We start from the raw sequence: 14,301 nt of genomic DNA, 5'->3' as shown, positions 1-14,301 counted from the left end.
AGTGGTTAACCACTGGTTCTGGAGTCTGGGGAATGTGGGATTAACCCAAGCTCTAAAATTTACTAGTTGTGAGACCATGGGTAAACTGCTATCTTTTCAAAGTCTCTGATCCCTTTTCTGTAAAACAGGGATAATGTAAATATCTAACCACAGAGCTTTGAGAAACATGCAATAACTCTTTCATAGACATTAGCTATTATGAGTATCATCTTAAATACAAATCATAGGACTTCCTTGTGCTAACCACAGAGCCGGAGAAAAGCAGCATAAGAAAGTAAACACTATACTAAGAAGCAGCACTTTCTCTCTTGATCATTGCTGACATACTGACCAACTGACTCACTTTTCTGTCTTCATGATCCCTCCTCTATAAGAAGGAAATAATCAAATTTGTCTAAAAGTATGGGATTAAAAAAAAATAATTTTTAAGGTTCACCCTCTTCAATAGCTTATGAATGGCAAAGACCTTTTAAAGAATAATTTATCTTGTAATCCTAATAACCCTTTTGACTCCCCAGCGATGGCAACACAAACCAATAAGGTTTCCTAATGAGGATTTCCTAGGTCTTCCTATGTTGGGATTTATAAATAACTGCTAGATAATCATTTGTAATCCATACTCACCATCTATAATAGACATGTTTCCAGATGTTGACACAGTGGTCTTTGAACTTCTGCTTCGAGTAGAAGTCTCTAGACCAGTGCCTATTGTTAGAATAATGAGCGGTCACTATACAATTCCATCAGTAGCCAAGGTTTTTTTTTTTTAAGACAATGCCAAAATGAAATGTAAATAAAGTTATGTCAAAGTATAGTTTATGTATAAGAAGTCAAAGACATATATATAACAAGAAACACATAGTCTAATCAACTTTCAAAAAACTATACTTAAACCACATTTGGTTCATACTCTTCCACTCAAAATTTAAGGAAACACTGTGTCAACTTTAAGGATAATGAAAATAAATTATCACCAGAGTATGAGGATCTCTTTCCTTGGAAATTTTTAACTTTCAAGTACTATTTTACCAGCTTAAAATTCCTATGGATAAATATTTAATAAAAACAATTTAAAAATATTCCTAGAAACAAATTTATACAATGCATCAGGAAGTCACTGGATAACCAATTTTCTATTATTTGGATGATTCAATGACAACAGTCCCACGTTAAATATAATGATGGCAATTCATGTTAATTACTGCTTTAAGAGATCAAATTGTTTTAGGGTAGTTTTCTTTTTGAACGAATTTTATGAAGCCACAAATGCCCATATGAATGTGGGCATTTGTATCTTAGGACAGTAAAAAAATAATAATGTTTATGACTTGGAGTTTCTTTCTGCTGCCAATGGTCATTAGGTAGTCATTTTCCTCAGCAGCTCATATTTGCCTATTATTTTATATGTGTGAGAGTAAATAAGACGTTAAATGTACGCAAAAGGTACTGTGAGAGGAGCGTAGTGAAGTTCCTGAAGAAATGTTAAGAGTCATTAAAACATTACATGCACGTGGCCATTAAAATTTATTTAAATAAACATACACATTAGAACTGTATTAAGGAGTGACTTTACGCATTATAAAAACAAAATTTCAGAAAACTGCATAACTTAATTTTGACGACAGGAACACAGTCCTGTGTGTCCCATTCAACTGCCAAGTCTGAATATGTGTGAAAGCCAGAACTTAATGCTAACCTCTTCCTCTCTGAGACCCTCCTCTCAAGGCTGAACTCTGCCCTCTTCCTCCTCGCCGGCCTCTTCCTCGGCCTCTTCCTCTGTTGGCTGCTGCTGTGACATCCTCATCAGAGTCATCGGCCATCTGTTCTGCCAAATCTATACTCATAAGATCCTCAGCGCTAAAGGCGGAAGCAGAGTCTTCAGATTGAGATCTGAGGGCTCTGGCCCTTGTCATAGCCTGAGAGGGAAAGTGGAGAAAATACACATTAGTAGATAATGCAGCATCCTAAGTCATTAATCTGGTCATTCAGGTAACATTTAATATCATGAAACTGTCTACACTATTATTTTCACTAATCATGCTATAAAAATGCCAAGCAGGAGAACTCCCCCATCTATCAAATTCAATTCCTATGATTTGTCAGATCAATCTGCCATACTATCTGTAAAATGAGACCTTTTGAAAAAGTGTGCTGAGAACGATAACATTTCACAGAATCAAAACTTTTAGAACAGGTAAGAATACTGGCAATCACCCCTAATTCAACATCACCATTTGTAATAGACTGTCATCATTTGAGCTACTCTGTACAACGGGCTCTTAATAAATAAGAAAAATGGTTACAAAAAAATGGCTGTTATCTCTGGGTGATAAAATTTCACGGTGCTCTTGTTTTCTAATTTACAAATATTATAAATTTTCTACAATATAGTTTTCTAAAATATTACTTTATAATCAGAAAATCATGAGCAATAATCTCTTATAAAAATTAAGGAAAATTAAGAATAAGAAGATAAAAAGAGGGGCGCCTGGGTGGTTCAGTTGGTTAAGTATCCAACTCTTGATTTTGGCTCAGGTCATGATCTCAGGGTCGTGAGATGAGGCCCTGCATCAGGCTCCATGCTCAGTTTGGAGCCGGCTTGTCCTTGTCTTTCTGCTCTTCCCCACCACCTTGTGCTCTCAAATAAATAACTATATAAAATCTTAAAGAAAACAAAACCGAGATAAAAAGAATTAAGTAGAATATAACAACTGAAGGCCTAGAAAAGAATAAAAAGCTTAGGACCAAGAATATGCCACAAATTTTAATTTGATAAGAAACTGCCTAGAAAAGACAAGTTTGAGACTTAATGAAATATTTTAACTCTGAAATGAATACAGATTTTCCAGATAAAAATAAAATAAAAGCAATGCTGCCCTGGGTGCTTCCCTTAAACCAATCAAAATGTAGTTGAGAATAGAAATGAGACATAATATTCTCAATAAAATTAGAAAATAGCTCCAACTTCAAAACACAAAATCTCTGAAGAACTAATGGATATAATGAATATCTGACCTAAGGAATAGAGCTCTGTAAAACTGATCTATATATCCTCAGTGACCATGACTAGTCTCTCTTGCTTAGAATAAAAAATTCTGGGTCTAAGAATAGGTAGGTGGAGCATTTCTGAGCTCTCTGTGATACCATGAACTAAAGAGAGGCAAGGCTAAATGAGGAGATGAGAACAAAGCACGTAGGGTAGAAGTAGGAGTGAAGTGGGAGGTGGGAGATAATCCAGCCGCATCCCAGCCGCATGAGGATGATCTCAGTTTAAAGGAAGTAACAGCTTAATCATGGCATGAAGAGCTCAGCATAACATTACCATGTAAAAAGAAGAAACTTCAGAGAACATAACAAAAAATACAAAGAAAAAATAGCAGAAAAAGATTTCAGCTCATTTTTCTTGTTCCAGGTGAAGTACAGTCAATCCTCATTATTCCAGGATTCTGTATTTGCAAATCACCTACTTGCCAAAATTTATTTGTAATCCCCAGAATACTCCTGATACTTTTGCAGTCATGTGTGGACCTGTGCAGAGTGCTAAAAATTCTGAATCTCCTGACACACATGTTCCCAGATGAAGACGAATGAAACACTCAGCCTTCCTGTTTCAGTTCTCACACTTTAAACAAGTGTCCTTTCTGTAGCATATTTAGTGCCATGTTTTTCATATTTTTGTGCTTTTGGCTGGTGATTCAATGTAGCTGAAGTGCTGTCCAATACTCCCCAGAAGGCTGTGATGTACCTTACAGACAAAATATGTGTGTTCAATAAGCTTCATTCAGCTATGATTATAGGGTTGCTGGCTCTAAATTCAATGTCAATGACTCAACAATATATATTAAAACAGAAACACACATGAAAAAGGTTTGTACTGATCAGCGGATAAAAATGTTGTAACCAGTAGTTGGCAGGAACCCAATCCTGTATTTCCCCTAAGAGCATACAGTTGAGTATTCACTAGTTTAGTGTTTGCAGTGACAAAGACCATAAAGAAATAACAAGAACCAGCTGTACTACATTTTCTTACAGTAAATTTAAAGGGAAAAAGGAGACCTAAATTACATAATTAATAAGACAGATCTAATTGATGTATGTTGAACTTTCTACTCTGTAAATAAATATATACTTCTTTGCAAGACCTCATGAAATGTTTAACTAATACATCATGGGGTGTTAAGAAAAATATCAACTAAGTTCTAAATAGTAAAGGCTGTTATATAGTCTAATTGACACGAATAAAATAAGAAATTAATGATAATAAAACAAAAACACCTGCCTCCAAACCATAAAACTAAAATTGTAGAAATCTAGAAAATAATACAAATATTGTATACCAAAATACATGAAACAAAGCAGTGTTTATAAAGGAAAATTACAGCCTGTTAAAAAAGAATGAATGTAAATAAGTAGATTTGATATTTAAAAAGTTAGGACAAATAAAACCCATCCAAAGGCAATTATGAGAAATCAATAAAGATACAATCATAAATAAATTTTAAGCAAAAATCCATTAAAATTAGTACTAATTTAAGAACTGATCCTCAAGGACAAAGCCACATTGATAAAAATCACTAACTTAATAAAAAGGGAAAAAAAAGACAAATATACACCATTAAAAATCTGAATGGAGGGGAAAAAGGATTGAGGGAAAATTAAAAGAATCCTGACAAAATTCTCTTCAATTCTAAGTAATTTGAAAACTCAAATGACCTAAATGGATCCAACAACAGACATACAGTCTCAACAGACTAATAATAGTATCAAAGACTAAAGTGAGAAAATTGTTAAAGGAACAATATCCCCAGAAAAGGAACCATAACCAGAAAGTTTCACAGGAATTCCATCAAATCTTCAAAGAACAGATAATTCCACTATTTCCACAGTACCAGAGCAAAAAGAAAGCAAGTTTCCAATTTCTTTATACAAAGCCAGCAAAAACTGACAAACAACTGCAGGCCCGAAAAGAAGATTACAGGATCTTACTTATGAATATTAAAGTAAACAAAGAGAATCCAGGAACATATGGAAAAACCAGGATACCCATTACCAGAAGGTTCACAAAGGGGTAACAAGGATGGGGCAATGACAGAATATGTTTTAATGTAATTCGCCAAATTAATAGAATGAAGGAGGAAAAATCCCACACGCCTAACTCCACAGATGTCAAAAAGGCACTTAATTCATCACCTGTTCTGGATTTGAACAAACCCCAAAACTCTTCTTTTACACGACAAATACCCTAAAATATGCTACCCCCTCCCCCCCACATACTGTATATGCACACTTTCCTGTGAACGCTCTTACAGAAAGACCAATGCCCTAGGCACAAAAACCAAACCAAACACACATTACTGGGCAAAGAACATGACCAGGTGTTTCATGTAAATACAAATGGTTTATAAACATAAAAATCACTGAGTCACTAGTAACAAAAGTAGTACGGGTTAAAAACAATAGTAAGAAACAGTTTCCTCACCCCTCGGATTTGTAAAGATCAAAAGACATCATAATTTGTCATGATGACAAGGATGTGGGGAAATAAGCACTCCCAAATACTGGTGAGAATGCAAACTGGTGTCACATCTCTGGAGTGATATGGCAGTATCCAGCAAAAATTTAAGATGCATATGCCCTTTTATGATTATTTCTTGAAATGAATTACCCACCATCGTTTCCAAATTTTATACCTTCCCTTTGTCTAAATACCATACCTTCATTTTATCATTTAACATTACATTTAACTATTTTAACTCCACTTTTCTGTGCAACAGACTCTGGAGTTTATGGATATATGTGATATATGTTACTTCTAAGAATAAGCAGTGGAATTCTAACTGAGCTCAGGAGTGTAGGTCCAGAGCCATCGTTAAGTGCAGGTCTAGAGCCACTGATAGGACAATATTTCCATACACTTTTTTGTGAGATTCGAAAACCTACTATCCAGGTAGTACACCTTTTTTTTGTTGTTTTAACTGTGACAAATATACATACGTAAAATTGAGCATCTTAACCATTTTTAAGTGTACAGTTCATTGGCATGAAGCCATTCACACTGTTGTGCAAAATCACCACATCCACCTCCAGACCTTTCTGGTCATTTCAAACTGAAACTGACACTCCATACCTGTTAAAAAATAACTCCCCATTCCCTAACCCCCCTTCCCCTCATTACCACTATTCTACTTTCTGTCTGTACGAATTTGACTACTCTAGGGATATCATTTCAGTGGAATCATGTAATACTCATCCTTTCACCTGTCTTACTTTGCTTAGTATGTTTTCAAGGTTCGTCCATATTGTAAAATTATTGAGCTTCATTCCTTTTAAGGCTAAGCAGAAGTCCATCATCACACATATACACCTCGTTCTGTTTATCTGTACACCTTCTGATGTCCATTTGAATTGCTACTACCTTTTGGCTACTGTGAATGCTATGAGCATGGGTGTACAAATATCTGAGTTCTTGCTTTCAATTCCTTGGGGTAAATACCTAGAAGTGCAATTGCTAAGTCACATAATTCTATTTTTAACTTTTTGAGGAATCATACTATTTTCCACAGAAGCTTTTACATTCCCACCAGCAATGCACGAGGCTTACGAAATTTCTCCATATTCTTGGCAACACTATTTTCTTTTTTGTAATAGTCATCTTAATAAATGCAAAGTGGCTTTGTGGTTTTGATTTGCATTTCACTAGTGATGTTGAGCATCTCATGTGCTTATTGGTCACCTGTTTATCTTCTTTGCAGAAATGTCTATTCAAATCCTTCATCCATTTTTTAAGTTGTTTTTTTGCTGTTGTGATTGAGTTTTAGGAATTCTTTTTATGTTCTGGATATTAATCATTTACCAAATACATGATTTGCAATTATCTTCGCCCATCCTAGGGGGTGCCTTTTCACTTTGTTGACAGTGTTTAGTATTACAGTTTGAAACAGAGTTATCAACCGTGCCTCAAATTCAGGTAGAACACAGGAAACCAGAGGCTGGGTAAACTATGGACTATGGGCCAGACTAAGAATAGATTTTACATTTTTAAAGGATTGTTTAAAAAAAACAAAACAAAACAAAACCAACCACATACACAGAGAAGAATATGTGACAAAGACCACATACGGCCTGCATAGCCCAAAATATTTATTGCTTGGCCTTTTATCTAAATGTGAACTTATAGTTAAAGAAAATACTTAGAGCTTTTCAATGTGAACAAGAGGTTTTAAAGCCTCTTGGAAGGACTAATGCTTTTGTCTGTTTGTTTAAATAATTTAAACACGGTACTAGGATTCATGTTCTGACCTAAATGATTCTACATGGCTGGGAGTTACAGCTCAGGAAAGTCTCAAACTCCATTACAAGTCCTAAATAGTATGCTAAGCATAAAAACCATTTATAACATCCTATGGCAAGCTGACAAATTACCTAGGAAACCCCGATTACCTGCTAAAGTCTTAAAATATAGCTGAAAAATCTAAACCCAAAAGTGCTTTCTTCTGATAAACTCCCAAATGCAATTTGTCATGTCCTCTACTACCTTCCTTTTATAAAATATTCGCTCTAATTCTTTAAAAGACTAATGAAAAACTGAGCTTAGGGGCTCCAAACACAAAGGGCATGCCAAGAACTATTTCTGCCATCTGTTAAGTTGAAATGGTTAAGTTTAAATGACCTAAGAACTAGGAGTCATTTCTTTCTTCTAGTATTCATTCTTGCTATTTAGCAAACTCTCTTCTAACTTTAAGGGTGCTCTGTAAGATGAATACAAATATAAATATGGGAAGGGATCCCTAATCTCTAGCTTCCTCCTCTTAGCTCCCCAAAACCATCTTGTAAAACACACAGCAGTTGCATCTATGCTTCTGAGGGACACTGATTTTTTAAATTCTGTACATCAAAACTTTCAGAAATTTCAGATTTTTAGTCATTCATTAGCCATACATTATATTAACATTATTATAATATAAAGTTCTGATAGGACACAGTATGGTAGAAAAGTCTAGACTTGAAGGTAGATATAGGTTCAAATCCCACCTCACCATGTATCCTTTACTGTGCTCTCACTGTCATTTGTGAAATGGAAACTGAAATTGTGTATGTGACACATGTAGAAAAAATCCAATAAGTGAAAATTTAATGAATACCATTTGCCCTTTCCCCTTTAAAACAGTAATGAATAAAACCAAGTAGGTAATGCGTTCTGCTTTTTCCACTACATTTATGTAGGGGAATGACTTTGACATCGGGAATGTTGAATGTGAAATTCAGTGGATGGCGAGAGCTTTTAGTTCTATAATCAAGTACTGAAAGCTATTAATGAAAGGGAAGAAGGAGGCAGGAAAAAAACTGTAGTCAGTACTGGTACTACTGCTGCTAATGCTAGTAATGTTGAAAAATTCTCCATACTACATGATGGAGACAGTGTAAGTTGTACAAAGGGAAGAAACCGGACACAAAACTAGACACTGAGATTATCCTTGCATATCCTCTCTAAAAAATGGTTCTTAACTGAGTTACTGTACTGCTCCTATTTCTACATATTCTAATGAACGGGGACATAATTTTTTGGGGGGTGACTTCCCCATAGTAAACACAGGGCATCAAACTTTTGTAGTACGAGAAAAGAAAAAAATAACACCCAAAATGCTATGTTCCTATTCCTTAATATTCCAGGTAAGGAACGTTATTGGATCAGCCTAAAATCCTAAGTAGCCTGTACGCTATGACAGACGATGAAGTAAATCAGATACAGACTTGGAGATTTTATTTAAAAAAGAAAGAAAAAGGTCTGTCTCATGGCTTTTAGAGATGGCACCAAAGAATATTTGATAACTGATTTTTCCTCTGTCAGGATTTAAACTGCTTCACATGAAAGGCTGCGGTATTACCTAGTGGTCATCAGTAGATCAACCACTAAACAGGGATTCCTTTGGAAAAGAGGTCAGAGGAAAAAGGAGTAAATTGAGAGTCCCATTCTCCTTAGGCAGGGTTCTTTTCCTTTTTAGTGTCCTGGGTACTGACTTTTACCTAAGAAGTGTGCTTAAAACAAGGCAAAAAATATTTAAAGGGCAGGGGTGGGGGGGAGAAGGGTGTCTTATTAATTCTTTTTTGCTTGCAGCAGAGAAAATAGTGGAAGCTATAAAAATTAATTTGAGGGATGTGTCGAGTGCTCTGGCTCTTGCCAATTCACCGCCTGTCAGAGGCAGTTCTGAAATACTTAGGAAAATGTCAATGGACTAGTAAGACTGTTAATTCAGCGAGGGTGACCCTTTAAGGTCATGCTAAGGTTTAATATTTTTCTTTCTACATATGTCTGCCTCACCTACTAAACCGAGAGTCTCTGCTGAACACGAACCACACATTTTCCATATCTGTATTGCTAATGCAAAGTAGAATGGCTAGGCTATAACGGATACAAATGAAAGCAATAAAGACAAAATCCCAACAGTAAATAGTTATGAGATAACCTTTAAATACTAGATGGCAATCATAAAACACTAAGGACAATCATGGGTGCCTGGGTGGCACAGCGGTTAAGCATCTGCCTTCAGCTCAGGGCGTGATCCCGGCGATCCGGGATCGAGCCCCACATCAGGCTCTTCCGATATGAGCCTGCTTCTTCCTCTCCCACTCCCCCTGCTTGTGTTCCCTCTCTCGCTGGCTGTCTCTCTCTCTGTTGAATAAATAAATAAAATCTTTAAAAATAAATAAATAAATAAATAAAACACTAAGGACAATCAGAAAATAGAAAAATATATTTCAACTGTGAATTCACCAAGTACCAGATAGAGGCCCGAAGTTTCAGTAAATGGTTGCTAACCAGAAGTTCCTAAACTGCAAAGAGACTGAGAAAGACAGCATGGATAGTGATCAAGCCCATTTCAACATTTTAGAAAGCCCAGTGGACACTGCATATTTATCTTTGGTAATATTGCTAGCAAAACTCAAGTTTCTTCCTTTTTGCCCAAAATAATATCAGCTCAGTAGGGTAAAATTTCATCTTAGGCTAATAAGATGCTCTGATAGCAATTATGTATTATTTTGATTACTAAGGGCTCTTGTTATATATGCCCCCCGCAAACACACAATTAAATAAGTTTCAGACAAGAGAAAAAGGATAAAAAGGGGATATCAGCAAGCCGAATACTGGTAGTCTGCACTGGTATAAATCAAAGGCAGCTATCCTCAGCCAATCCCTGCTCAGTTCTATCTACCAAAGCAAGGTCCCATGGACTATTCTAAACAAACCTACTAGTCATTCTAGCTTAACAAACTGACATAGAAGCACAGTAATTTACACGAGAAATTACCTCTCGAACTTCATCATCTTCTTCATTAGTGTTTTTTTGTCTGCTTTCTCTGAAACGGCGTACCTGTGTTAAAACAGTAAATCAAAAAAGTTGCTTAGTCCTATCATGGAAATATAAAACAATGGGCTACGACTCATTAAGAAATGCTTTCCATTACAACATAAAACTTGGGAATTTTTGTTTCATATTTTTATTTAAATTCTAGTTAGTTAACAGGTAGCGTCATACTGGTTTCAGGAGTAGAATTCAGTGATTCATCACTTACATATAATACCTAGCGCTCATCATAACAAGTGTCCTCCTTTTTTTTTTTTTTTTAAGATTTTATTTATTTATCCGACAGAGATAGAGACAGCCAGCGAGAGAGGGAACACAAGCAGGGGGAGTGGGAGAGGAAGAAGCAGGCTCATAGCGGAGGAGCCTAATGTGGGGCTCGATCCCATAATGCCGGGATCACACCCTGAGCCGAAGACAGACGCCCAACCGCTGTGCCACCCAGGCGCCCCAACAAGTGTCCTCCTCAATTGCCATCACCACCTAGACCATCCCCCACCCACCTCCCCCCATCAACCTTCAGTTTGTTCTCTATTGTTAAGTCTCTTATGGTTTGCTTCCCTCTTTTTTTCTTCCCATAAGTTCATCTGTTTTGTTTCTTAAATTTCACATGAGTGAAATCCTATGGTATTTGTCTTTCTCTGACTTATTTTGCTTAGTATAATACATTCTAGCTCCATCCGTGTTGTTGCAAATGGCAAGATTTCATTCTTTTTGATGGCTGAGTAATATTTCATTATATACATACACATCACATCTTATACTACCATATTTATCACAATTATTCTGATGGCTAGGTAATATTCCATCATATATATATCATATATCATACACACACAAATACCACATCTTCTTTATCCACTCATCAGTCGATGGACATTTGCAGTCTTTCCATAGTCTGGCTATTGTTGATAATGCTGCTAAAAACATCAGGGTGCATGTGCCCTTTCAAATCTGTATTTTTGTATCCTTTGGGTAAATACCCAGTAGTGCGAAATTGCTAGGTCATATTTTTAACTTTCTGAGCAACCTCTATACTGTTTTCAAGAGAAGCTGCACCAAAAACTTGGAAATTTAAGGAGTTTTGTTGATTGATTAAAGAAATCATATTTTCCCAGTGACTTACATTAAAATTTCAGAATTGTACTCTAAAAATATATATTGGCCCTAAGCAAAACTGTATTACCACCTGCCAAAATGTTCCATGTCACTGAAAAATGGTCTATTAGACTGCAAAAGAAAAAAACTCTGATACCTATGAGTGTTATACTTCAGTAAAATCGTTAAAAACAAAAATCTCTTCTTTCAGAGGCTTGAAATATTACATGGCTCAAATCATTCTTAGACACTTGGCTCTAAGACATCCAGGAGGCTCGCTAAAATAGTATCTGCGGGCAGCTGGGTGGCTCAGTAGGTTAAGCGTCCAACTCTTAATTTTGGCTCAGGTATGATCTCAGGGTCCCGAGATGAAGCCCACATACATCTCTGCACTCAGTCTCTCCCTGTCTGCCCCTCCCCCTGCTCACATGTGCATGCTCTCTCTCAAATAAATAAATCAATCTCTAAAAAAGTAGTATCTGAAGTGGGTGGGCCTCTGGAAATCATTTTATCAAGTCAACTACTAAATGTTTACTGTTTGCTGACAATGGTCCTGGAACCAAAAGGGAAACTAGAGATTTTAAAAAAATTCCTGCCCAACAGGCTCTTATATAGTATAGTTATGAAATTAGGGAAAAGCTCTATTTGCTTAATAATTTACTTAGCACCCCTTTACTGGGCACCCATTATGTGCCAAGCACTATTGTAGGAACTGAGAATCCAACAATGAACAAAATAGCTATGAATTCTGCCCCCATGGAGTCTAGGATCGTGTACCTGTGTATGGAGCCAATAAACAAAAACAAAATAAGAAGTTATATTGTGTTTTAGAAGGTGCGCCAGACTGAGTTAATTTACAGCTAGACTAAGAAAGCTCTGTCATCTCTGGGGAGTCATTTATTTACTGATGGTTCTCAACCTGCATAACCAGTTAGAAGCATGGCTTGATTATGAGACCAGAGGGGTATAAAAGATCCCCTGGGAACTTCTGCACAAATCTTGGTGTGTTCAATCCAGGGACCACTGTGTGCAAATAAGGACATGAGAGTTCCTCACAGGTATCTAATGCCTGCCCATAATCTCTTTCTTGACGCATCATATCTTTTGCCTTTAAATAAAAACCTTAAATAAGTATGCTCAGTGGAGTCTTGAGTTCTTCAAATATTTGAACCTGTGAACACTTTGCAAAAGACAATAAGTATGCAGAGAAATAAAGCAGGAAGAGGGTGAGGAACACTGCCGAGAGGTCACATATGAATAGAATGATCATGCAAGGCCTCACTGAGAAGGTAATTTATGAGCAAAGGGAATGAATTTTGCATAACTAGGAGAGAATATTCTAAACAAAGGAAAAAATGTGCACAAAGGCACTGGGGGAGGGGTGCTTGGGTGGCTCAGCCAGTTAAGTGTCTGACTCTTGGTTTTGGCTCAGGTTGTGATCTCAGGGTGGTGAGATTAAGACTCCACATTGGGCTCTGTGCTCAGCTTGCTGTCTGCTCGAGATTCCCTTTCCGTCTCCTTCTGCCCCTCCCCCTGCCCTAAATAAATAAATAAGTAAATAAAATCGTTTTTTAAAAAGGCATTGGGGCAGAATGTATGGTATGTTTAAAAAAATAGCAAGGAGGTTGCTGTGGCTCAAGTAGATACGAAGTTAAGAAAGTAACAGAAAGCCAGACTGAATAGGGTCTTGTAAAAAAAACTAGAAGCACATTTCTTTAAGTCAGGAGTGACTTGATCTGAAATGTTAGTATCACTGACAGCTGAACTAAGGACAGAATGGGGAGTGGAGGAAGGGCACAGGTAGAAAAAGGGAGACGAGTTTGGAGGCTATTAGAATAATCTAAGTGAGAAATGGCAATGCGATGGACCTCTGGTAGTGATGGGAGACTTCAGAAGTAGTCAGATTCTGTATACATTCTGAAATAATGCCAAAAGGACTTCTAGACAGTCAGATTCCAGGTGCCATAAAGAGAATCTACACATAGAGCAAAGACTGAAAATCAGCAATTCAGACTGGGAATGTTAGTGGTTTGAGGTGTCTATTAAACATCCAAGTAGAAATGTCTAGCAGACTGCTGACTGCAGAAATCTTGAGCTGAGAGAGGTCTGAGCTAGACTTTGGAAAATCACCACCAGACAGAATTTACATCCAGGCAGCTGGATGAGATTACAAAGGGAAAGTGTAGCCGAAGAAGGGCTCCAAGGACTGAGTTCTGGGGACTTCCAATCTAAGAGGCAGGAGACATGCGAGAAACCAACAAGAGAAACTGAGAATATGCACCATTAGACAGGAAGAAAAGCAGAAGAGTGTGAGGTCCTAAAGCCAAAGAGAAAAAGGTTTCAAGAAGAGTTCAAGGGAGATTTAAGATGAACCCACAGTGGATTTAGCAATGGAGGTCATTGGTAACTTCGATGTGAGCAGTGTCACTGGAATAACGGGTCAAAACCCCCGGATGATGGGTGGAAGAGAAAAGGGAGGGAGAAAAATCAGGGCAGCAAATACAGAAAACTCTGAAGCAATTCTGCTATAAAAGAGAAACAAAGAAGATGAGTAGTAGCTAAAGGGAAATGGGAGTGAAGAGGGCTTTATTGTTTAAGCTGAAAGAAATGACAGTATCTTTGTTACGATTCAGTGGAGGGGATAAAAACTGTTTTTAAAAATGGCACAGTATGTGACAGTGCTCTAGGTAGTATATACCAGATCAAAAGTGCTAAGTCGTTCGCAGAAATGAGTCAGTAAAAATACTGAGTAGGTACCATGTGCTGCCAGTGTTCTGGGACTTTACATGTATTCTTTTGATCCTCACGACAATCTTGAAGGAGTTTTTTATTATTATCCCCA

At 36.9% G+C, this 14,301-nt stretch overlaps 1 protein-coding gene across 13 annotated transcripts in view; it reads right to left on the bottom strand.

Annotated features, from left to right (window-relative positions):
• Positions 1-14,301, bottom strand: part of MRE11 (MRE11 double strand break repair nuclease) — a 76,952-nt gene that overhangs the window by 24,354 nt on the left and 38,297 nt on the right. For all 13 annotated transcript variants that reach the window (XR_015726961.1, XR_015726962.1, XR_015726964.1 and 10 more), the window contains 3 exons: positions 10,308-10,370; positions 1,697-1,916; positions 625-705 (listed from right to left, as the gene is read on the bottom strand). Coding sequence is in view for 5 of the 13 variants with exons in the window: in XM_045790778.2 (XP_045646734.1) it covers positions 625-705; positions 1,697-1,916; positions 10,308-10,370 (364 nt within the window). In the remaining 8 variants the exon portion in view is untranslated. The remainder of the gene's footprint in view (positions 1-624; positions 706-1,696; positions 1,917-10,307; positions 10,371-14,301) is intronic.

The sequence above is a fragment of the Ursus americanus genome, chromosome 16 (assembly GCF_024610735.1).
Source record: "Ursus americanus isolate L20-20 chromosome 16, mUrsAme1.1.p, whole genome shotgun sequence".
Taxonomy (NCBI): Eukaryota; Metazoa; Chordata; class Mammalia; order Carnivora; family Ursidae; genus Ursus; species Ursus americanus.
Note: the sequence above shows the minus strand (reverse complement) of the source record. Positions and strands in the feature narration are given on the sequence as shown.